The 22222-nt window shown below is 54.0% G+C and overlaps 2 protein-coding genes across 4 annotated transcripts; one reads left to right on the top strand and one right to left on the bottom strand.

The window, feature by feature from the left end:
* Nucleotides 1-374: 374 nt before the first annotated feature.
* Nucleotides 375-15422, top strand: ADCY4 (adenylate cyclase 4). Of its 2 annotated transcripts, XM_015250417.3 has the most exons (26): nucleotides 375-461; nucleotides 778-966; nucleotides 2246-2443; nucleotides 2555-2716; nucleotides 3346-3495; nucleotides 3930-4078; nucleotides 4155-4266; nucleotides 4997-5124; nucleotides 5281-5439; nucleotides 5693-5825; nucleotides 6021-6194; nucleotides 8625-8668; nucleotides 8804-8890; nucleotides 9091-9160; nucleotides 9468-9565; nucleotides 10250-10334; nucleotides 10441-10578; nucleotides 11216-11326; nucleotides 11582-11766; nucleotides 11987-12071; nucleotides 12511-12669; nucleotides 13907-14053; nucleotides 14348-14455; nucleotides 14572-14686; nucleotides 15008-15132; nucleotides 15216-15422. In XM_015250417.3, the coding sequence occupies exons 2-26, from the start codon at nucleotides 805-807 to the stop codon at nucleotides 15366-15368; spliced, it is 3237 nt and encodes a 1078-aa protein (XP_015105903.1). In that variant the 5' UTR covers nucleotides 375-461; nucleotides 778-804; the 3' UTR covers nucleotides 15369-15422. The 2 variants fall into 2 exon arrangements, with proteins under 2 accessions (XP_015105903.1, XP_006217355.1); XM_006217293.4 differs by having other exon boundaries at nucleotides 387-966.
* Nucleotides 15423-17286: 1864 nt separating this feature from the next.
* Nucleotides 17287-22136, bottom strand: LTB4R (leukotriene B4 receptor). 2 transcript variants are annotated; one of them, XM_072962863.1, is made up of 2 exons: nucleotides 18972-22136; nucleotides 17287-18366 (listed from the first exon to the last, which is right to left on the bottom strand). In XM_072962863.1, exon 2 carries the CDS (start codon nucleotides 18355-18357, stop codon nucleotides 17287-17289), a length of 1071 nt encoding a protein of 356 aa, XP_072818964.1. In that variant the 5' UTR covers nucleotides 18358-18366; nucleotides 18972-22136. The 2 variants fall into 2 exon arrangements, with proteins under 2 accessions (XP_072818964.1, XP_072818963.1); XM_072962862.1 differs by having other exon boundaries at nucleotides 18968-22133.
* Between the last annotated feature and the right edge of the window lie 86 nt (nucleotides 22137-22222).

Here is a 22222-nt window from a genome sequence, read left to right as displayed (position 1 = left end):
TGCCATCCAAGTTGGAGGGGCAGGGAATGAGCATCCCTCTTTTGCTGACCTAACCCCCATACTGCACCATGTTCTTCCCTACATCCTTGCCAGCCTTCGCCCCAGCCCTCCCTCAGTCTCCCTACATCCAAGGTTCCACACTCATCTTGAAGCTTGTCACTTGGCCTGGCCCACCTCACCGCTTGCATCTCTCCTGTGATCCACATTCCCTTTCCTTGAAGGGGCTGAAGTGAGGAGGCTGTGGTGTTAGAAGAGACAATCAGAGTGGGGGAGGAGGCCTGCTGAGTCTGGCTAGGGCACAGGAAGGGCTGGGCTGTCCCATCGGGGAAGTGGGAGGGGGCTGCGGCGCCAGGAGGGAAGCGCCTGTTGCCCAGGGCTCAGAACAACTAGCCTAGCAGCCAGCGTGACTCGGAAACCTGCCCCAGGGCTTAGCCTGTTCGGCTGTAGCAGCATCGCAGGCAGTGAGTTGTGGAAGAGGGGGAACCAGGGGCTCCTTTGCTTCAGCCCCAAATCCTGTGCTCCTGGCACTGAGGCTTTTGCTAGGACACTTCTGCAGTGTGGTTTGGGGGGATGGAGTTGGGGAGGAGCAAAGGACTGGACAGTCCACTCATTGCGGACTGGGGAAAAACAGGGAGTGGAAGGAGACGGCATTGCCGTGAGGTTGGGAGATCCAGATGGAAGTGGCGTGGACCAAGTGAGAGGGGCACAGTTGGCGCTGGCTGGGGCCTCAGACAGTGACCCACACTGGCCCTCTTCAACCCGGGGGCCCACCCCCAGGCAGTGCAGCACGGGGCAGGGGAGACGATGGCCCGCCTCTTCAGTCCCCGGCCACCCCCCAGCGAAGACCTCTTCTTCGCTGAGACCTACTACATCCTGAGCCAGCAGTACCCACTGCTGCTACTGCTGCTGGTGATCGTGATCTGCGGGCTCCTGGCTCTACTGGCTGTCGCCGGTGCCAGCGGCAGGGTGAGCAGGGGAGGAGGGGAGGAGGGGGGCCTCTGGTGCAGGGTGCCTCCTTGAAGGTCAGCAGGGTCACTGCCTAGGGGGCATTTTCGGGGTTGGGACTTGTGGGGATCTTCTTTTCAATGTGCTTTCTTTGCTGGGACCCGGGAAAGAAGCTCTGGACCTTGCTGGGAACTGCAGTGACCCCACATAAATCACTCTGCCTTTCTGGGCCACAGTCTCTGGGTCCACACAAGGAGGTAGCTGAGCCCTGGATGCTTCTCATTTCTCTCTGGGTCCTGATAGACCTTAAGGAGCTTCTGTGAGCTAATGATTCTAGAAAAATTCCAACACCGGATTTTCTGATTTTCCAGGGGGAAATTACCCTGGGCCCTGTGGGAATCTGCTTCCTGGTTTTCTTTCTCTCTTAGCAGCTATGGGGTAGTTGTACTGACAGATTCCCAGAAGGCACCCACCATTCTGCTCTCATTTTAGTCCTTAATTAAGCCCATTTCCAGGTTTTGGGGAGGGAAGAAAGAGAATCTTCAATTCCACTTCTGGAAATATCCTGCCCCAAGTTTTCTTTTCACTCTTTGGAGGCAAGTTGGGAAAACAATTGGATGTGAACAATCCTTGCCCGTCCTCCTGGAAGAAGTCCAGGAAGAGGTGGAGACAGGGGAGTAGGGGGAAATCCTCCGTGCTGAGGCAGTAGGGAGATCTCAGCTCCTGGCAAGAGAGATTCTGGGCGCCCCCTGCTGCCCAAGCACCAATGCTTGGTGGGGAGTGGGGCTTAAAACACCGGGTCTTGTGCCTCAAGCAGGGAATCTACCAAGCAAATTACCTAGATTTGGATACACTCATTCCTAAGTGCCATCTGTGAGCTAGGATTTTTCACTCGCTTTAGGATCCTAGGTGCAGAGTAGGGTGGGGTTGGGTGGTGCTATTATTTCTATTTGACAAGTGAGAAAACTTAGGCTCAGAAAGGTCATGGATTCATAAATGGCCAGAATGAGGCTGGAGCCAGGTCTTCTGTGTAGGTGGCCCAAGGCCCTGCAGCATGCAAGTGAGATGTTAAGTTGAATCCTATGAGACTGTTAGCTCTGAAGATTAAAAACAGATTATCAGCATTTCATGTGGTTCAACCTCATATGAATGGCAAGTGGTGGTGGCCTGCCTGATTTTCTTACTTGGGTTTGAGACTCTTGTCAGATTTGGTCTGAGGGACTGCCTGTTCCTCCTCTTCTTGGACAAGCTCCCCAAACTCCAAACCCCAGGCTTGCTTCACCTGCCCCCTCCCCTCCAGGAGCTGGCCTCCGACCCGGGCTTCCTGACCACTGTGCTGTGCGCCCTGGGTGGCTTCTCGCTGCTGCTGGGCCTGGCTTCCCGCGAGCAGCGACTGCAGCGCTGGACGCGTCCCCTGTCCGCCCTTGTGTGGGCAGCGCTGCTCGCGCTAGGTCACGGCCTCCTGTTCACCGGGGGCGTGGTGAGCGCCTGGGACCAGGTGAGGCAAGAGAAGCAGTGGGGAGGGGACTCCCAGGCCTCGAACTCAGCCCCCAGGCCAAGAGCAGCGCAGCAGCGTAAGCTCTCAGCTTCCGGCGCCCCTCTCCCCTAGGTGTCCTTTTTCCTCTTTGTCATCTTCACCGTGTATGCCATGTTGCCCTTGGACATGCGGGAAGCCGCCGCCGCGGGCCTCGCCTCCTCACTCTCACATCTGCTGGCCCTCGGGCTGTATCTTGGGCCTCAGCCGGACTCACGGCCCGCGCTGCTGCCGCAGGTGAGCACGCATGGAGCTGAGGCTGCGTCCAGGGCCGGCTCCTCTGGGCGCTACTTGCTCCTCTGGACATTCATCAACCGTTTGCTGAGCTATGACTCCGAGGCAGGGCGCAACGCTGGGTGTAGGTTACAAACACGGACCTCGACTGTACGTGCGCTCGTGCAGCTGGTACATAGTGCAGCGCGATGCCTGCAGATGCCAGAAGTGGGCTCTTGGGCTCAGGGGAAGGGAGTTCGCCTGGGGACCAGGGTGGTGGGGACAAATGTGGAAGACGGAACCTTCAGAGAGAATGTAAAAATTGGAGCTTGAGTAGATTTGTGCTGTCGCGGGGGGTGGGGGTGGGGTGGGGATGGTGGAGTGCATTCCAGGCAGAGGAAACGTACGTACAAACGTTTTCTAGACCTAAGACGCCGTGTTGGTGCGGCACCCAAGAGTCTAGAGTAGGGGGATGGGGGAGGAGAAGCGCCCCCTACGGATTCCACACTGTGGAACCAATTGCCTCGAAATACTTCGGTCTCTTAACCGTAGAATCCTCCCCAGCCCTCTTGGAAACCAATCCAGCTGCACACAATAGCCACCCCTACCCCGACCCGGGTCCAGCGCCCTCTGAGGCTGACCCTCCCCCACAGCTGGCAGCAAACGCGGTGCTGTTCCTGTGCGGGAACGTGGCGGGAGCGTACCACAAGGCGCTGATGGAGCGCGCACTGCGCGCCACGTTCCGGGAGGCGCTTAGTTCTCTGCACTCACGTTGGCGGCTGGACACCGAGAAGAAGCACCAGGTCCGCCGGGCCCGGGAGGCCGAGAGGGGCCGGGGCTCGGAGAGAGGAGTTGTTTAGGTCACACAACCGGGCTCTGGAAGCTGAATGACTTTGGGCGGGTCGCTTGAACTTCTGTTCCCTCCTTTGTAAAATATGGCTATTGCCCACCTTGGAAGGTGCAAACTAACTGAAGCTTGTGAAACGTGACTTTAGAACGTCACTATCCTAAACGAAGGGTTCTAATTCCCATATTGCTGCTTGGCAGTTCAGTCCCTAAATGTGATCAGTGCAGGATAGGGCTGGAGCCCTGCTGTATGTGGTGGGGAGGACCTGGGCTAGTGCCCTGGGGAACATTTCGTGGGGCTGAGAAGTCTGTAGGCTTTTATGGGTTTGGGGGATGGGAACTCCTGACTTTAGAGGGCAAGGATATTGGTGCTCATAGTGTCCTCCCCCAGGAACACCTTCTCTTGTCCATCCTTCCTGCCTACCTGGCCCGAGAGATGAAGGCAGAGATCATGGCACGGCTGCAGGCTGGACAGGGGTCACGGCCAGAGAGCACCAACAACTTCCACAGCCTCTATGTCAAGAGGCACCAGGGAGTCAGGTATGAGGAAGGATGGCTGGAGGGAAGGGGCATGGGCTGAGATGCTGGCCCCACTGATGCGGTCTGCCCTGCCCAGTGTGCTGTATGCTGACATCGTGGGCTTCACACGGCTGGCCAGTGAGTGCTCCCCTAAGGAATTGGTGCTCATGCTCAACGAGCTCTTTGGCAAGTTCGACCAGATCGCCAAGGTCAGAGGGGGCTTCATCTCCCACCTTCCAACTCCCTACCCTGGAGAGCCTCTTGTGAGGGAAATTCCTGCCATATAAGATCCCAGTCCCAGTGCCAAGCCCACGTGGGCTCCCAGACCCTTCACTGGAGGTAGGAATCTCTCTCAAGTATCCCCACTTTTGGAGCTGCTCATTGTACACCTCAAACCTGGAGGGACTTCTCAACATCCTCACAGATGTCCCAACCAAAACATCCCCAAATATGCTCTGAGCTCCAACATAGGTGTCTCTGGACACTATGGACCCTACAACCAAATCTAGGTAGATTTCCCAATGCTCTAACCTTGGAAGGCCCTTCCAAGGGAAATCTCTGCCCTCGGCATTCTCAGCCCAGCTACCTGCTCAGACCCCAGGGATGCCCCCGAGCAACCAAATCTTGGGTCTTCCCCAGAAGCTTCAATCCTGAAGCGGCTTTCATATGCTCAGATTTGGATACACCCTACACATGCCAAATCTGGAGAGAGCTGCAGACATCCCAACACTAGGGAAACCCTTCTGAGAAAGGCACTGGCATGGGAGACCTCAGCCAGTCCTGTATCAGGCTAAGGGAGTCCCTAGATCTGACCTAGACATTCCCAATCTCAGAAGCTCTTCACAAATAACACACTTGCTCCCACTTTCCCCAACTCCCTCCTGTTCCCTCTGGCCTCTAACCAGGTTCCCCTCTTCCCACTGCGTACCCTCCCTCCAGGACCATGAATGCATGAGGATCAAGATCCTGGGAGACTGTTACTACTGTGTCTCAGGGCTGCCGCTCTCCCTGCCAGACCACGCAATCAATTGTGTGCGCATGGGGCTGGACATGTGCCGGGCCATCAGGTCAGCTGAGATGGACAAGGACGAGTGGGAGTAGCGATGGATGGATGTGGGAGAGGAGCTAACAGGGTAGTGGAAATCCTCCTGGAGAGAGGGAGGGGTGTGGCATGGGTAGGGCTGAAGGCAGAACCCAGATTGTTCCCCACACACCCTGTTCAGGAAACTTCGGGCAGCCACCGGCGTGGATATCAACATGCGTGTGGGTGTACACTCAGGCAGCGTGCTCTGCGGTGTCATCGGACTGCAGAAATGGCAATATGATGTCTGGTCCCATGATGTTACACTGGCCAACCACATGGAGGCGAGTGGAGTGCCAGGGTGAGAGCTGGGGCTCCAGGGGGCTATGGCAAGAGGCCAGTCGGGCCTTCACATGCCTGGTATTCATCGTTCTTTAAAATGAGCACATTCTCACATGGCACTCAGGGAGATCCTGGGATGCAGGGAGGGGAGCTGGGAGACACCTCCTGTAGCACTGGGCCTTGCTTGAAGTCAGACCTCCACGAATGATCCTTGAAAGAAATGAGAGATTTGAAGTTCTTCTCACCTGACTCCTGCTGCCCTCTCCTTCCAGACGAGTACATATCACAGGGGCTACCCTGGCCCTGCTGGCAGGGGCTTATGCTGTGGAGGATGCAGCCATGGAACACCGGGACCCATACCTTCGGGAGCTAGGGGAGCCTACCTACCTGGTCATTGATCCCCGGGTAAGAGCCCAGCCTAGACCCCATGGGCTGGCCCACCCTAACCACCCACAGCTAATGGGCCTGGTCTCTTCTATGCCAGAGACTCAGTTCCTGGGTCCTAGTGTGTACCGTGGGGGAGGGACACCAGCCTTTAAGGGGCTGTGGGAGAATGGGGAAGGGTCTGTGATCTTGACTCTCAGCTTTCATTTGCCCCAGGCCGAGGAGGAGGATGAGAAGGGCACTGCTGGAGGGTTGCTGTCCTCTCTCGAGGGCCCCAAGATGCGTCCATCGCTGCTGATGACCCGCTACCTGGAGTCCTGGGGTGCAGCCAAGCCATTTGCCCATCTGAGCCACGTAGAGAGCCCTGTGTCTACCTCCACCCCTCTCCCGGTATGTGCACTCCATCATGAGTCCAGCACTTACATAAACGCACCCCCATTGCCCACTCCTAGCCCCTCCCATCTCCACCACCTGTGAGTCACTTGATGACATCCCAAGGTCCTGAACTTTCTGGTCAGGACCTTTCCTGCCCTTGTTTCCAGAGAAAGAACAAAGATAACTGCCCTCTGAGCTCAACTCAGAGAAGATTCAAGACCTCAAAGATACCATGTCCTTTGCTCCCCAGCCCACTCAGGAAGCCCCTTCCCCTGGTGCCATACTGCCTCCTGCCTCAGAAGCCAGTACTGCACATCCATTCCCACCAGGAAATGTCTCTGTTTAGCTCAGTCTTGTGACTGCATGCTCTCTTCTTCAGTCCCCACTAAGACGGGAAATGTGGGGCAGATCACTCATTGCCCCTCCTCTCCAGGACTTGTATACAGATAAAAAAAGGTGACAGTGAAAATCTCCCAGGGCCTTGAAGAAGGAAGTCACCATGAGCAGGCAGGGGTGGAGGAGGAAGGAAGTGGAGTGGGCTTATCGCTTGTCGGGGGTAAGCTAGGGCGGGGCCAGTTACTGGCTGATCTGTGCAGGGCACCTTCAGGCGATCGGTGACCCATCAGCTGCTGGAGGAGCCTGGATCTCCCCCACTTGACAAGCAGCCAGAACCCCCTCATGCAGGGACTCAGGCCATGTCCCTAAAGGCTTGCCCTGGGGTTAGTTTCCTCAGCCTGTTCTCTTCCATTTTCTCTAATCTTCCCCAGACCTGTTCAGCATTCCCAGCCACTGATCTGCAGATCTTTCCAGAATCTTCTCTACTGGGTAGACCTACCTGGACTTCTAGGATAACTCCAGAGTACCCTTTCTATGTTCCTTCCCCTCTCCTCTCCTATCCAACAGGAAAGTGGGCCAGAGATCAGTGAACACTGGAGGTGAGGGAACCTTGGCCACAGCAGTTCAGTGGCTGAGTGCTTAATTTCAAGCCTCAAAATGGGCAAGGGGAGAGGTCAAAGGGCTAAACTGGCAGGAGGGAGAGGAAGGAAGAACCCAAGGCCCAGCTGAGTATTGCAGGCGGAGGTTTCCAGGTAGGGTAGGTTAGAGGGGGATTTGCTGGGAGTCCAGGGACTGCGAGACAGTGTTGCGGATGCCCCCCAGAACCCAGGCCAGACCTCCCTAACCCCTAACCGGTGTGCAGGCTATTAGGTGTCAGGACGGAGTGGGAACACCTTGTTCTAAGGTATCTCCTGAGGCAGGACCTCACCAGCCCAGAAACTTGTTTCTCAGCCCCTGAAGTTCTAGGGCCTTAGTCAAATGTTAGAAGTCCTGAGAATCACACTTGGCTTACTATTAGGCAGGGCGCAACTTCAGGGTGTAAGGGCAGTGTTTGTGTGGTGGCTCCCATCCATCCATCCCTTCTTCCTACGGTCTTTGAGCACCTACTATGCAGCAGGCCCTAGGTTAGCTCTTGAGAAGACAGGAATGAATAAGATGTTTTCCCTGCCTTCAGATAACTTACAGGCATGGGGTGGGGGCAGGTAGGTAGTCCGATAAAAATTAGTACCAGGCATGGATGCCTAGAACTTACCTCTTAATTGCTCTCTACCTCTCCTTCTCCTCTCACATACACAAGGTTTTGGTTTGGGGGATGATGTGGCCCCCTGTGACCCTACTTCCTTCCCATGAACCAGGGAAGCAGGGAAAAAGGGTCACCATCCATCTTGCCCTGGGCAGTGGCCATGCTCCCTTCCCTGGTGCTGGTCCTCCCCCGCTCGTGTGCTCATTCTCACGTCTCTGCACACAATAAGTATGCCTTTTGGTGCAGAAGAGAGTGGCTGTAACCAAACCAACCTTGTTTCTCTTCCTCTTTTCCTTCTCCATTTTTGTGTCCTGCGCCCACTACCTCCCAGCTCAGCTTGACCACCATGAAAGGGCAGAGGGGATTCAGAGTGCTCTGCATTGCTATTCCAGTTTCAACCAAGAGGGATTTTTTTTTTTTTTGATATGGAGTGATGGGCAAGTCCATGCCTTTGGATTCTGTGTAGTCCTTAGGGAAGAAGAAGTCCTTAGGGAAGTCCAAGGAATCAACAGCCACTCAAGCATATAGAGGATGCAAGGTTGCCTCCTAAGTGATAAAAGCCATGAGGAAATCAGAGAGCATGGAGACTCTGGGAGTCTGAAGAGTCAGGAGGAAATTTCAAGGAATAAATGTGGATTTACCTTCCCTTATAGGCAGGTGGGATTTGGAAGAGATAGAGATGGAAATGGAGATGGAGATAGACATGCTGATAAAGTGAGAGAGAAAGAGATGGAGAGAGATATTAGCCAGGTCAAATGCTCAAATCAAGGCCATGTATAGGAATGCCTCACGGCAGAGAGGATACACTACAGTGGAGGACACTCACCATCTCCCCATCTTCCCCTGTCCCTGTGTTCTCCCTGCAGGAGAGGGCCCTGTCTTCCTTCAGCCCCCAGTGGAGCCTGGACCGGTAAGGAGGCCTGAGCAACTTTGACAGTGGGGCTGTCTGGGTGATCCACCTCCATCCTTCCTGGGGGGCTGCTCCTGCTTTGCCCATATGCTTTCGAGGGTCTTCTCAGTGACAGGCTGGGCTCTCACTGCGCAGGAGCCGTACCCCCCGGGGACTGGATGATGAACTGGACACTGGGGATGCCAAGTTCTTCCAGGTCATCGAACAGCTCAACTCTCAGAAGTATGGCAAACAGAAGAGGGCTGAGAGGGCTGGGAGGGCTGGAGGGCCTGGGCTCAGGTGGTAGAGGAGGGAGGTGCTCCCCTGAGAACCTGTAAGAAAGGGAGGGTCTTCCCAGCTCCAGCTCACTGAAAGACTCACCTGACCATGCCCTCCTCCCTGCCCTTTCCTCTTTGGTGCTTCCTGCTCCCACCTCCCACCAGACAGTGGAAACAGTCAAAGGACTTCAACCCTCTGACACTGTACTTCAGAGAGAAGGAGATGGAGAAAGAGGTAGGCTGGAGCTGGCAGCAGGCCCTGGGGTCCCACCTCCCCTCCCCAGGTCTGCTCAGTTTGTGATCCTGGTGTGAATAAAGGGCTGGTGCCTCTCTCCAAAAGGAAAGTCACCCTATCAATTGAATTATGGGGTGGTGATGGGAGGAAGGAGGGCAGCTCCTTGGAGACCTGGTAGGGGCCACCTAGGAAGGAACTGGAGGGTGGGACAGTGAGGCTGGGGGACCCACTCCTTGCCTGGGATTGACACCCTCAAGGTGACAGGCAGCACCAGTGCCCCGTCTCCATCCAACCCCCTCCCTTCTAGTATCGGCTCTCTGCACTCCCTGCCTTCAAGTACTATGCAGCCTGCACCTTCCTGGTTTTTCTCTCCAACTTCATCATCCAGATGCTGGTAACAAGCAGGTGAGAGAGTCTTAGGCAAGGGAAGCCCTGATTCTTCAAAACAGACCCCATGGCTCTTCCAGAACCCTGACTGACGCTTTCCTTCTCTGACCACTTCCCCTCGGCTTAGGGCACTGAGCCACAGAGGAAATGGAAATACATGTTTTGGGGAACCGGCAATCATAACCCTCATGTCTTACTGTCTTACATCCTGTAGGATTTCTACATAAACCAAATATTTTCACATGCCTATCTCTCGATTCTAACAGCATTCCCACAAAGGAGATTTTGTTCCAATTGAGAAGCCCAAATCTCACAGCAAATGAGCTTAGAAAGTAGGTCCTCGCTTCCAGTCCACTGCTCGGAGGCAGTGGAGGGGTGGGTAGTCTTGTTCAAAACTCAGCCAGGTGAAAGAGCTTTGGCCCGCAGGCTCAGAGGCCAGTCTGATGCAGCCTCGGCCACTCTTGTGAGCCCCCTGCCCACTCCCACTATTGTCCCTCCTTCATCCCAACTCTGCCCTAGGCCTCTCCGCTTCCCCAGATCATCAGCATGTAATGTCTTTCATCAGCCCAGACCCCATCAGCAGCAGGTTCAAATCCCCAGGATCACCTCTCTCCATGTTTCTCGACCAGATTGCACGGCACCCTCCCAGCACACAGAAAGCCTATTCGAGCTCCTCAAGGCCTCACTCTTGTCTCCCTTTAGGCCCCCAGCTCTGGCCATCACCTATAGCATCACCTTCCTCCTCTTCTTCCTCCTCCTCTTCGTCTGCTTCTCAGAGCACCTGACGGTGAGGTGGGCTTGGGGGCAGAGTGGCGAGCTGGGGCCCTAACCACAACCTGGCCTGCAGTGGGTGCCCCAGTCCCATGGCTACAACTCTCATGCTCCTTCCACAGAAGTGTGTCTTGAAAGGCCCCAAGATGCTGCACTGGCTGCCCACGCTCTCTGTCCTGGTGGCCACACAGCCTGGACTGCGAGTCGCCCTGGGCACCGCCACAATCCTGCTCGTCTTTGCTATGGCCATTACCAGCCTGGTGAGGGAGAGGGGGCCCTGTGGATCCCTGTTAGGGCATGCTGGACCTGCCAGAGGCTGAAAGGGGACCCCTGGGTTTGGGAGGATAACTGGACTAAGACCAGGGGATGCTGGCAACGCTGGACAAGTATAAAAAAAAAATCACAGCCACTGACAGTCTACCACCCGGTAGATACTCCTTGTTAAAAACACTTTGGTGGAAATTGTTCCTATCTTTTCCCTATGTGCACAGATCTTCATTCCTTAGCTTACTTACTCTGATTTTGTAAGCTGAGTTTGGCTGATTTTTCAGACCTTAGAACCATTCCTAGAATTCTACCCCTGAAAGACATCTTAGGAATCATCCTCCAGCCAAGTTACAGAAGAGGAAGCTGAGGCCCAGAGAGCTTAAGTGGCTGGCAAAAGATCACACAGTGGATCCGTGACAGACTAATCCTCATGACACCTACTCCTCTAATCCCTGTCCCCCAACAAAGACCCCCAGTGCTGAGGCCCCCTCACCAACCAGAAATAGCAGAATCTGCCCCTTCGGGGGAGTCTGGCCCTGACTCATCCCTGGGTCAGCTGAAACTCAGCACCAGCCACCATTGTGCCCAAGGAGCTGCCTGCCCGCTGCAGCACCCCATCTCGTTCGGCAGGTCTTCCTACCGGCAGCATCGAACTGCCCTGTCCGGGCTCCCAATGTGTCCTCCGTGGCTTTCAACTTCTCCTGGGAGCTCCCTGGGTCCCTGCCTCTCATCAGTGTCCCAGTGAGTGTCCTTCACTGCCCTGAATCTCCTTCTTCAGAGCCTTTCTTGGCCCCCTCCCCCACCTCCTTAGTTGAAGAACACTCCATTCTGTGGCCTGGGACGGACATGACTCACACTTGGTATATGTGTGGTGACACCCCCGGCCCCCCTGATAGGACGGGGCCCTGGGAGGGGCAGGACAGGAGCCCTGGGGTGTCCGCTGCCCCTGCCGCTGGAACATGCCCCACCTCCTGACTACCCTGCCCGGTCCCTCAGTACTCCATGCACTGCTGCGTGCTGGGGCTCCTCTCCTGCTCCCTCTTCCTGCACATGAGCTTCGAACTGAAGCTGCTGTTGCTCCTGCTGTGGCTGGTGGCCTCCTGCTCCGTCTTCCTGCACTCCCACGCGTGGCTGTCCGACTGCCTCGTCGCCCACCTCTATCCAGGCCCCTTGGACCCCAGGTGCGCACAGCAGCTGCACGGAGGGGCCCAGGCCTCCGGGATGGGGCTGGGACAGGACAGAGCTGAACTGTCCTCACCTCACCACCTGAACCACCCACAGGGTGAAGGAGGAAGGAGGCCGAGGGCTACGTGGGCACTGATGCCCGAGGTGGGCGGGGGCAGGGGGAGGCCATGGGTAAGTGGTAGCGCAAGGGGCCGCCCTGATCTGTGGCCTCCTCAGGCCAGGGGTGCTGAAGGAGCCCAAACTGATGGGAGCGATCTCTTGCTTTATCTTCTTCTTCACCCTCCTCGTCCTGGCTCGCCAGGTAAGTCACCCAGCTCAGCCCTCCAGGGCCTCCCTGTGAAGGGTGAGGCGAGAATCCCCACATATGTGACTTGGTCTCCTTTCCCTTAATCTCACATCTCCAGTCCAAATGGTGTGTCCACTGAAAGCTTCTAAGTGAACCTTTCTTTCCCCTTCACTCCCCAAAGGGAATGCCCTCAAGTTCTCCCCTCCCCTTCTCCCTCCCACTCCCAATCTAGGAAAACATGCTTAAGAAAAGATCTGCTGCCAGTTCTGTCCACTCTAGTTTGAATCTGGTTGCAAGGTAGTCTCCCCTGGGATCGTTGTGCCTTTAGCCTTATCTCTGAACCGGGGGTGGTGGCGATGTGGTTCTAAGCACCATGGAGTGGGGGGTGAACACTCAGGAGCTGGGGCTTCCCCTGCGCCGTGTCTCCCCATGGCCCCCTGGTGACCCTCCCCAGAATGAGTATTACTGCCGCCTGGACTTCCTGTGGAAGAAGAAGCTGAGGCAGGAGCGGGAGGAGACAGAGACGATGGAGAACCTGACTCGGCTGCTCTTGGAGAATGTACTCCCTGCGCACGTGGCCCCCCAGTTCATTGGCCAGAATCGGCGCAATGAGGTGACTCCCCACCTTCATCTCTGAGCCCCAGATGCCATAGGGACTAATTCTGGATAAAAGCCTTGGCCCTTAGCCCATTCTCTCTGGACTCCCACACAGTGGGTTGGGGGGGGGCCACCCAAGCCTGGCAGGTGCCTCCATTTTCACAAGATCTTAGGGTCTGTCTTTAGTGAACACAGAATCCCTGCTTTGCAATTTCTCACTTGGAAAGAGCACTCCAATTCATGGCCACTGTAGACCCTTCAGAGTGTCAATGGGGACTATGTGAAGGACAGTCCATCCATCTCTCTAGCCCTGCGTTATCCAGTACGGTAGCCATTAGCCTTGTGTGGCCATTTAAATTTAAATTTAAGCGGGGAGGGTAAAGATCAAGTGGTAGAGTGCATGCTTGGCATGCGTGAGGTCCTGGGTTCAATCCCCAGTACCTTCTCTAAAAATAAGTAATAAACGTAATTACCCCCAAAAAAACATAAATAAATAAATTTAAACCAATTAAAATAGAAAATTCTGTTCCTTGGTCACACTGGCCACATTTCAAGTGTTCAACAGCTGCTTGTGGCTAGTGGCCACCATATTGGATAGCACATATGATAGAACATTTCCTTCACCACACAAACTTCTATCGGATGATGCTAATTTAGATCAAGTATCTTGCTATAGTCAAAGCAACAGAAGGTCACTCACATATCTGTACCATCTTATTTGGTAACTGGTAACTGGTAACTTACCTGGTAATTGATCCCATTTCTGTCTTCACATTGGCTATCAGAAAGCTCAGAGCCAGAATCCAGGACTAACAAGGGATTGTGTGAACCAACCTAGACTTGACTCTGTCTTTATCATCTTTCCCTTATTTCCCTCTGTCCCTTTTCCCTATTATTGCTTTATCTTCCAAACTGTAACTATCTTTGTAAGCTGATTTAAGTAACAACACATTTCAGCAATGAGATAGTATATAAAGGTAATTCCCATTGACATGATCCAAGTTCCAAAAAAGACGCCCTTCACGTTGCTGTTTGGTGATCCTTACCCAGAATCTCTGTCTCTCCTGGAATCCCAATGGACCTAGTCTTTAACTCCTGAGTCACATCCCTGGGGTAACCTAGCTCTACCCTTCTCCCTCCTTCCCAATCCTTCTTAAACTGAGGGGGAGGAGTGTAGACACAGGGAGGAAAGCCCGTGTAGACCCCAAAGGGGAAAGAACATAGCCCCTCACCCCTGCCTTCCGCCCTCCCAGGACCTCTACCACCAGTCCTACGAGTGTGTTTGTGTCCTCTTCGCCTCAGTCCCAGACTTTAAGGAGTTTTACTCTGAATCCAACATCAACCATGAGGGGCTAGAGTGTCTGCGGCTGCTCAATGAGATAATTGCTGATTTTGATGAGGTGATAACTCCATGGGTCCCCCAGGCCCTGTGTCCTGGATTCTACCGTGTCCCACCAGTCTGTCCTTTCACTTTGCTCTCCTGGCCATGAGGCCTGTCCTCCTCTCCCCAGCCCTCCTGCTTCTCCCCTGACACCCCAGCTCTGCCCTCCCCAGCAACTCTGCCCACTCTCCTCCTACCACCACCCCTGACCCAACAACTGGTCCTTCAGCCTCCAAAAGCCTGGGGCTGGGCTTCTGGGAGAAGAGGGGAAGAGAGGAATAGAGATTGGGGACACAACCTGCTTTCTACACAGCTGCTCTCCAAGCCCAAGTTCAGTGGAGTGGAGAAAATCAAAACCATCGGCAGCACCTACATGGCAGCTACAGGCTTAAATGCCACCTCTGGACAGGACTCACAGCAGGTACAGCACCCCTTCCTTACCTCCCAACTCTCGCCTGGCTCTCCTTGGTGGGCCCGTAAGTGGGCCTTACTCCTGTGCCCTCACTGACCCACCCTGGTGGGCTGGCCCATTGCTAGGATTCTGAGCGGAGCTGCAGCCACCTTGGCACCATGGTGGAGTTTGCCGTGGCGCTTGGATCTAAGCTGGACGTCATCAACAAGCACTCATTCAACAACTTCCGCTTGCGTGTGGGTGAGGTCTCCCTTGCTGGGGCAGGCTGGGACCTCCTCCTCACCTTCCCAAACCTTCCCTCCTCCAAGTCCTCTGTTAGTGGCTCCCACGCTCACCCCAGGGGGCCCCCTCCCGACTCACCCCTTGGGACAGAGAATGAAGCTGCTGGGCCCAGAGCTGCAATGCCCACCCACTTCCTTCCCTAAGCCACACTCCTCTGGCTCCTCCTCCTTCCCTCTAAACCCCCTAAGCTCTCCACCTTAGTTTCTTGATCTTCCTCTTCCCTTCTCCTTTCTCAAATTCCTCCCCCTCAGGGCCCCTCTTTACCACACCTCTTGTCAGGGTTAAACCATGGACCTGTGGTAGCTGGAGTGATTGGGGCCCAGAAGCCACAATATGACATCTGGGGCAACACAGTGAACGTGGCCAGCCGCATGGAGAGTACAGGCGTCCTGGGAAAGATCCAAGTAAGGAAGTCACATGGGGGGCACAGGGGTCGGGAGATAGGATGGGGCCACCGCCACACGCCCTCACACCCCTCCAATTGCAGGTGACTGAAGAAACAGCTGGGGCCCTGCAGTCCTTAGGCTATACCTGCTACAGCCGGGGCATCATCAAGGTCAAAGGCAAAGGGCAGCTCTGCACCTACTTCCTGAACACAGATTTGACGCGAGCTGGACCTCCCTCAGCCACTCTAGGCTGAGAACCCCACCCCCTCCTCTCCACCTGTAAGATCCTTAATAAAGATACTCCTGTATGGCTGGGTTAGAATTGATGTCAGAAGCTGCTAGTGTAGCTGGGGATCATCTTCTCCTCACCTCTCAACAGGACGGCTTCTTCCCAGGCCAGCTGAGTGTTCGTGTGTGTACAAGTATGAGCATGAGTGTGTTAGAAAAGAGCGATTCTTTTTCACAAGCTCAGGAAGAGGACTGCCTTGGCCTCCCTGCCTGGCTGTCAACCTGATTCCAGTGTTTTGTGCCCTTGGAAGTATAAACAATTTTAGTCACATGACTCAAAACAAAGATTTGTCCTTTCCTGCTCCCCACCCACAAATATTGGAAAGAATCTCCAGGAAAATGTCATTTGATTGCTCTCTCTCTCTCTTTTATATTTATTTATTTATTTATTTATTTATTTATTTATTTATTTATTTATTTATTTATTTATTTTTGCAGAAGGCTGGTGTAGGTAATTAGCTTTATTTATTTGTTTGTTTTTAATGTAGGTACTGGGGATTGAACCCAGGACCACATGCATGCTAAGCACACATTCTACCACTGAGCTATATTCTTACCCACCCATTTGATCTTTACTTATTCAACAAACACTAAATAAGTACCTATTATGTACTTACTACGTAACATGGGCAGGAGGCCTGGGAAATAATCTGTTAGGTCCTTCCCCATTTCGGCTGCTGTTCTCAGATTGATCCACCATGTTTCCAGCGAGGGCCTGTAGACAGCTTGGGGGGTCTCCTGTTCTCAGGTCCCTCAGATGCCTCCTTGTCTTCTTCTGCATCCTTCTGCACAGATGCTGATATTACACGGGTCTTGATGCATTCATGGTTCATTGCCACCTGTTCACATTTTGGGGTCCATGGGGGATATCTTGACACCCCAGATTTGTTGCAGATGTTGCACATGGATTTTTGGCTTTTCTCATAGTGGTTCTTTTTTTTTTTTTTTATGGGAGAGATTCAAAAGTACACTGCTGCTACTTCCTAAAATGCTGTCAGAACACAGCCAGCTCAAGGCCTTCTAAGACAGCAGCCATCCCTAGGAAAGACTGACATCCTTCTCACTCTTGCAAATCTGTGTTTCCTAAGGGTAACCACATCACAGAGAGCCCTCAGCTCCAGCTTACACCACAGTCTGTTTTTAGGGGCTGGCAGAATGCTGATGTGCAGAATTCTAGGGGATAAGATCTGATGACTTGGTTCTCAAGTGAGGGCTCTTGGGAGATGGAGGGAAGGAAGGCAATCCCTATCCCCTAGGACACTCTCACTGAAAAGACAAAGATTACTGGCAGAAAGCTGGAGTCCTGCTAACAAGGATACCTATCACAGCCTTGAGGGTAGACACCTCACAGCAGTGCTGTTTTCTCAGGGAATCTGGACTGAGGAGCCCACATGGGTGGTAGTCCTTGGCCAGCTCCTTCAGCTGTCTGCAGACCTGTGTTGTTCTAAGTATGATGTGCAGACCACCTGCCTCAGCAGGGGAAGGAAGGAGGTCTGATTTCTAGGTCTGTCTTTGTGTCCCTTCCAAACTGAAAATCATGGGAAACTAAAAGATATGCCTCAACTATTGAGAAGGATCCCCTTAAGGGCAGCCAGGATCAACAACAGGATCAGATAATACACAAGTCCCACACACGGGGCTGACCCCTTTTCAGAACCGAATTTTAATTGTAAAGCTGCTTAAAGGGGCCAGGCTCTCACTCTGCCCTGACTTGCCCCTCACCTCCCTTTCTTCTGCTCCATCCCCGACCGGTGTTCTCCTCCTGGGGGAAGAGGGAGTGCAGAATTGACTCAGGCCAGCGTGGGGGCATTCCCCCAGGAGGAAAGCAAGCATCCTTCCACCGCCACCCCACTCCCACCCCACCCCCCACCCCACCCTGCAGGTCTAGTTGGGTTCGCTTCCCTCGAGAGGGTTGGTGGAGACAGTGAGGCTCTCCACGGAGCCTGGCTCGGGACGGGTGGGGGCGCCCCTCACCGTCTGGACCAGGGTGGCCCCGCGGCGGGTGCTGGACCCCTCGGAGCCGGTGCCCTCCAACAGCTTGGCGACGAAGCCCACGCCGGCCGAGCGCAGCAGGCCGCCGCCGGCGCACGCGTACAGCACGGGGTTCACGCTGCTGCTCAGGAAGGCCAGCGTGATGAGCACTTGGCGGGCCAGGTGCAGCCGCCGCCCCACGGGCCCGTCCTCCACGACCTTGCCCGCCACCGCGCGGACCGCCTGGGCCAGGTTCACCACGTGGTAGGGCAGCCAGAAGGCGGCGAAGGCCAGGATGATGAGCACCACCAGGCGGCCGGTGCGGCGGCTGCGGCGGAAGCGCCGGGCCTGCAGCCGCCGCCCGATGTCGGAGTAGCTGGCCACTATGGCCAGGAAGGGCAACAGGAAGCCCGTGAAGACCTCGAAGAACAGATGGAAGGCCCTGTGTCTTTCGCTGGGGTACTTCGGAAAGCATATAAGGCTCCTATTGTTGGGTGCCAGGTTCACCTGGCGGTACGCGATGACGGGCGTGGCCAGCAGAACAGATACCACCCAGATGCCTACCAGCACCCTCCAGGCAACCGCCTTGGTGCGCAGCTTCTGGGACACAAAGGGGAGGGCCACCGCCAGCGAGCGGTCCAGACTCATGGCCGTTATAAGCAGGACGCTGGCATACATGCTGACTCCGCAGACATAGTGGAGCAGGCGGCAGCCAGCCTGTCCAAAAGTCCAGGTGCCTTGGGTCAGAAAATGGAGGAAAAAGGGGCCAGTAAGCAATACGGCCAAATCGGCCAGAGCCAAGTTCAGCACCAGCAGGGCAGTGACAGAGCGTTTCCGCATCTTTACCAGGATGCTCCACACCACAAAGCTGTTGCCAGGAAGCCCCACAGCCAGGGCCACCGACAGTAAGATGATAGCCAGTAGAGAGATGAACATGACACCTGGCGAGGAGGGTGCTGCAGAAGATGTAATGTTTGTGGCCATTGCAACGACCTGGAGAGTGAGGGTGGACATGTACATGAGGGTAAGGGATCAAGGGTTTCCTGACAGCCTGGACACCCCCTAGCCTGTTCAGTCTTTCTCCAAGATCAGCAGCATCAGATGAACTTCTGCAGTTTACTGCCCTCCTCACTGCCAACTGACCTGTCTCAAGGGGATCTGAGTAGAAAGATTAATTTCCTAACTGGGCCACAGGGCCCCTTCCTGCCCACAGACTCAGTTACAAAATAAACAGCAACAGAGGAAGCAGTATTTCTAGATCCTTTCAGCCTCCTTCCCTTAGGAACCAAATGAGGGGCTTTCCTTACCAATGCTGCATCCCTCAAAAGGTTAGCTCCTTTTCTCTCCTGCCAGGCCCTTAGCCCCCTCAGTCCCACTGACTTCCTCCAATCACCTACCCACTCGCCCCAGAGATGTCCAGGGTCCACCAAGAATAAGAGGGTTGGGGGAAGATTTCATGGCTAGGAGACAAGAATAAATCCTCCCAAGTCCTTTTACCACTGGTCAGCCTTTCTTTGGAAATTCCTTTGGACCTTCTCTTATGGCTGCACCCTGCCCACCCCACCCTCACCTCCTCTACTCCCAGGATACTTACATACAGGCTTTTCGGGACACTGGTTCAAAGTAGGTGCCAATCCCAGGGTGAAGGTACAGCGGTGTAGCCTATCTTCAGATCTGTCGGAGCCAGGGGCCTGGCCTGGGATCTGGGTACTATCAGCTAAGTCAGCCAGAGAGGAAGTACCACAGAGTACCGGAGGGAGAAGACACGTCTTCCTGAGGGTGGGGCTGAAACTCCTACCCACCTCCCTTCATTAGGAGGAGGGGATAGTCTTTGTGTCCCAGGAGAGCCCAGTGGGGAGGAGGGCTCCTCAGGGGTGGGATGAGAAGAGGAGAGCCCAGGAAGGGGCTGTAAGTGAGGAGAGATGGGTGAGGGGAGTGAGTAGGCTGGGTTGTGGCCTCAGATGCAGGTCTAGACTGGAGAACTGAACAGAAGAATAAATTGTGTCATACAGAAGAAGTGAGGAAGGAAGCTGGGAGGGGGGAAATGGGCTCAGATTAAGAGGCCAGAATGTCGGTTATCTTTCTATATTCTGTGAACGATGCAGACTTTTGATTAGTAGTAGTGTGCATTGATATTGTAGCTAGGTTCTGGGTTTGGGTTAAGTGGCATCATGATTTATAGAGGACAGCAGTCTGTTTTTGGCTTGGATTCAGGCCATGACTGGGGTTTCATGGGGAGGGCCCTCTTCCAGAACCCCCCCATCCTTTCCCTCACTTAAAAGGACTGGTTCCATGCCTTTTAATTCTTTTGTCATCATAGACAGTTGAACTGTTGTTACAAAGGTGCTTCATCTTTAAGAAGATTCATTGCTATGGAAACAGTGGGTTACAACAGCCCCACATGATGGTTATGCGAGGATTCCAGGCCATACCACCATCTGAGGCAAAAACAAAAGGCTGCCCTGCCCCTGGGGCCCCTAGATTAGGCATTAAGAGATTTTTACTCCCTTACAGGCAAGGTCAATGCCCCTATTCAGCCCAGAAGTAGTTTTGGAAGAAAGACTGTCACCCCTCTGCACACCCGTAAGATTATAGGAGTAAAATCTCTGAAGGGAAAATGAGACAGGAGGGAAGGGGGCAGGGCACAGCCATTCAAGGAATGACACAGCAGTTAACACCAACATGTTGGAAGACTCAACTCCCAGTAAGTCTTGAGGATCAAGATGATGGGAGATTTGACTTCCAGTAGACCTTGAGCTTCATTATATGCTCGTTGTAATATTAGCAATGGTAAACGACACTCCCACAGGCGCCATGACAGCTTCCAGGCTGCCCATAAAAGGTCAAAGAATAAGTGGTGGCCCAGTTCCTGGGAATCCCAGCCCCTTTCCCAGGATAGTAGGAATGGTCCTCCCATTTGTTGGCATGTGAAGCTATCGAGCCCATTAAAAACTGGCAACACTGTGCCCCACAGCCTCTCTGGCTTCTTTGTTTTCAGAGATGGCCCGCACTCTGTTTATGGAGTATGTGTCTACTTTTACTTTAACCTGAGCACCCAACCCCCTCATCTCATGGCCTTTCTCTTGGCTTTTGAAACAGCCTACACTCTATGTAGTATGTATCTCTCTAAACAAATCTACCTTTACTCAAAAGAAAAAAAAAAAAGGACTGATTCCATTCTAGGTCCATCTCCCTTCTACTTGGTAGATGCCAAAGCCCAAAGGGTCTCTCTGTTATCACACAGAATGACAATCTTGGGGGACAGGGTATAGCTTAGTGGTAGAGTGCGTGCTCAGCATGCACAAGGTCCTGGTTTCAATCCCCAGTACCTCCACTGAAAAAAAAGAAAAGACAATTTCTTCTTCTTCCCCAACCACTTGCCTTGCACTTGCCCATGTGGCTACCCTGCCATGTTAATTTGGATGTAAAATCTGGGCATTGGGTCCAGAGGTCATCACCACCTCTTTCCTACCTTCCCACAGCTGACTGTTCAGTCCCACCTTAGACACACAGAGAAAGCAGAGGCTGAGCAGAGGGAGCAGGTGTGAGGGAGTGGGGGCAGTGATACCTTATGCCTGCCCTTCCAAGAGGGAAACCAGGAATGTGGAAAGGGAAACAGCCTCCAGAAGTCTCACTCTCCCCTCTCCCTGGAAGGAGGGCAGTCTCCTCTTCTTGAACTTTCCTATAGAAGCTAAGAACTGAAAAGTCTTTCCTTCACTGTGACCATTTGCCTTCTTGCTTCCCTTCCAACAATGCCACTTCGCAGCAAAGACACAGAGTGTAATCGTGGTCATTGAGGTCCCTTACCCTTTGCAGTAACTCCACTTTCCCTGCTTTGAAAAAAGGCAGAGCAGAGTTGACCCATCAGCTCTCAGGCAAAGGATATAACAAAAACCAAACAAACAAAAAGGGCTGAAACCGCAGTAAGAACTGAAGGCAGAGATGAGGAAGGGCTTTCTGACCGCAGAGGGTGTGTGAGATGGGGACTATGTAATAGAAGTCATGGAGCCTCTGCCCCGGTGCATGAGGATAGGAAGTGGCTCCTGAGTCAGTGTTTGGGAATCAAAGCTTCGGGCTTAGAGCCCCAGGGTCAACCAGAGGCCCCTTCTAATAGGAACTGGGTTGTCTCTGCCTCCTCTCCCAGGCTGCTCCCCACCTCCATCCTTCTCAGTGGCCTTTCCTCCTCCACCCCAGACTAGATATTCTAAGCATACTCTCTGCTCCCGAAGTCCAGAGCTCCACCCCAGAACCTGGGGTGATGGCCAACCATCTAAGTTTGCCTGGGACTGAGGGGACTGGGACAGGAAACTTGCATTGCTAAAACAGGAAAAGTCTGAGGCAAATGGGGTTGAGTTGGTCACCCTAGTGACCACATGTGTGTGTCCATGGACATGCCCTGAAAAAGGACCCCATCCTACATCCCCAAACACAAGAATGTCAGGATCCAGAACAGTCTGGAGACTTAGAAACAGAGAGATTCCAAAAGATGGGGGCTGAGCAGTATTGGAGGAAGTGAAGAACAGTTAGCAGTCTTGGGAGGAGTCAAAACTGGCTGAGAGAAGAGGGGGAGGAAGGAGAGATGTCCTCTCCCTGAAAAATCCTGCCTGTCCTCCAGATATCCACACCATTCCCCATCCTCCTCATCTGCAACCTCCAGACGCCCCCTGGGTGAGCGAGTGCCTGCTCCTGGGCTCCTTTTTGAGTCAGGTGACATTTGGGAGGAGAGTTGGATTCAGAGGCTATGTCTCAGACTCCCAGGGTCCCTCCCCACCCCCCACCCAGTACCAACCACTAGGCAGACAGGAAGACTTTCCTTTCAAACCCCACAGTTGGCTTTCTCCTTCTAGAG

This window comes from Vicugna pacos, chromosome 6 (assembly GCF_048564905.1).
Source record: "Vicugna pacos chromosome 6, VicPac4, whole genome shotgun sequence".
NCBI classification, from domain to species: Eukaryota; Metazoa; Chordata; class Mammalia; order Artiodactyla; family Camelidae; genus Vicugna; species Vicugna pacos.
Note: the sequence above shows the minus strand (reverse complement) of the source record. Positions and strands in the feature narration are given on the sequence as shown.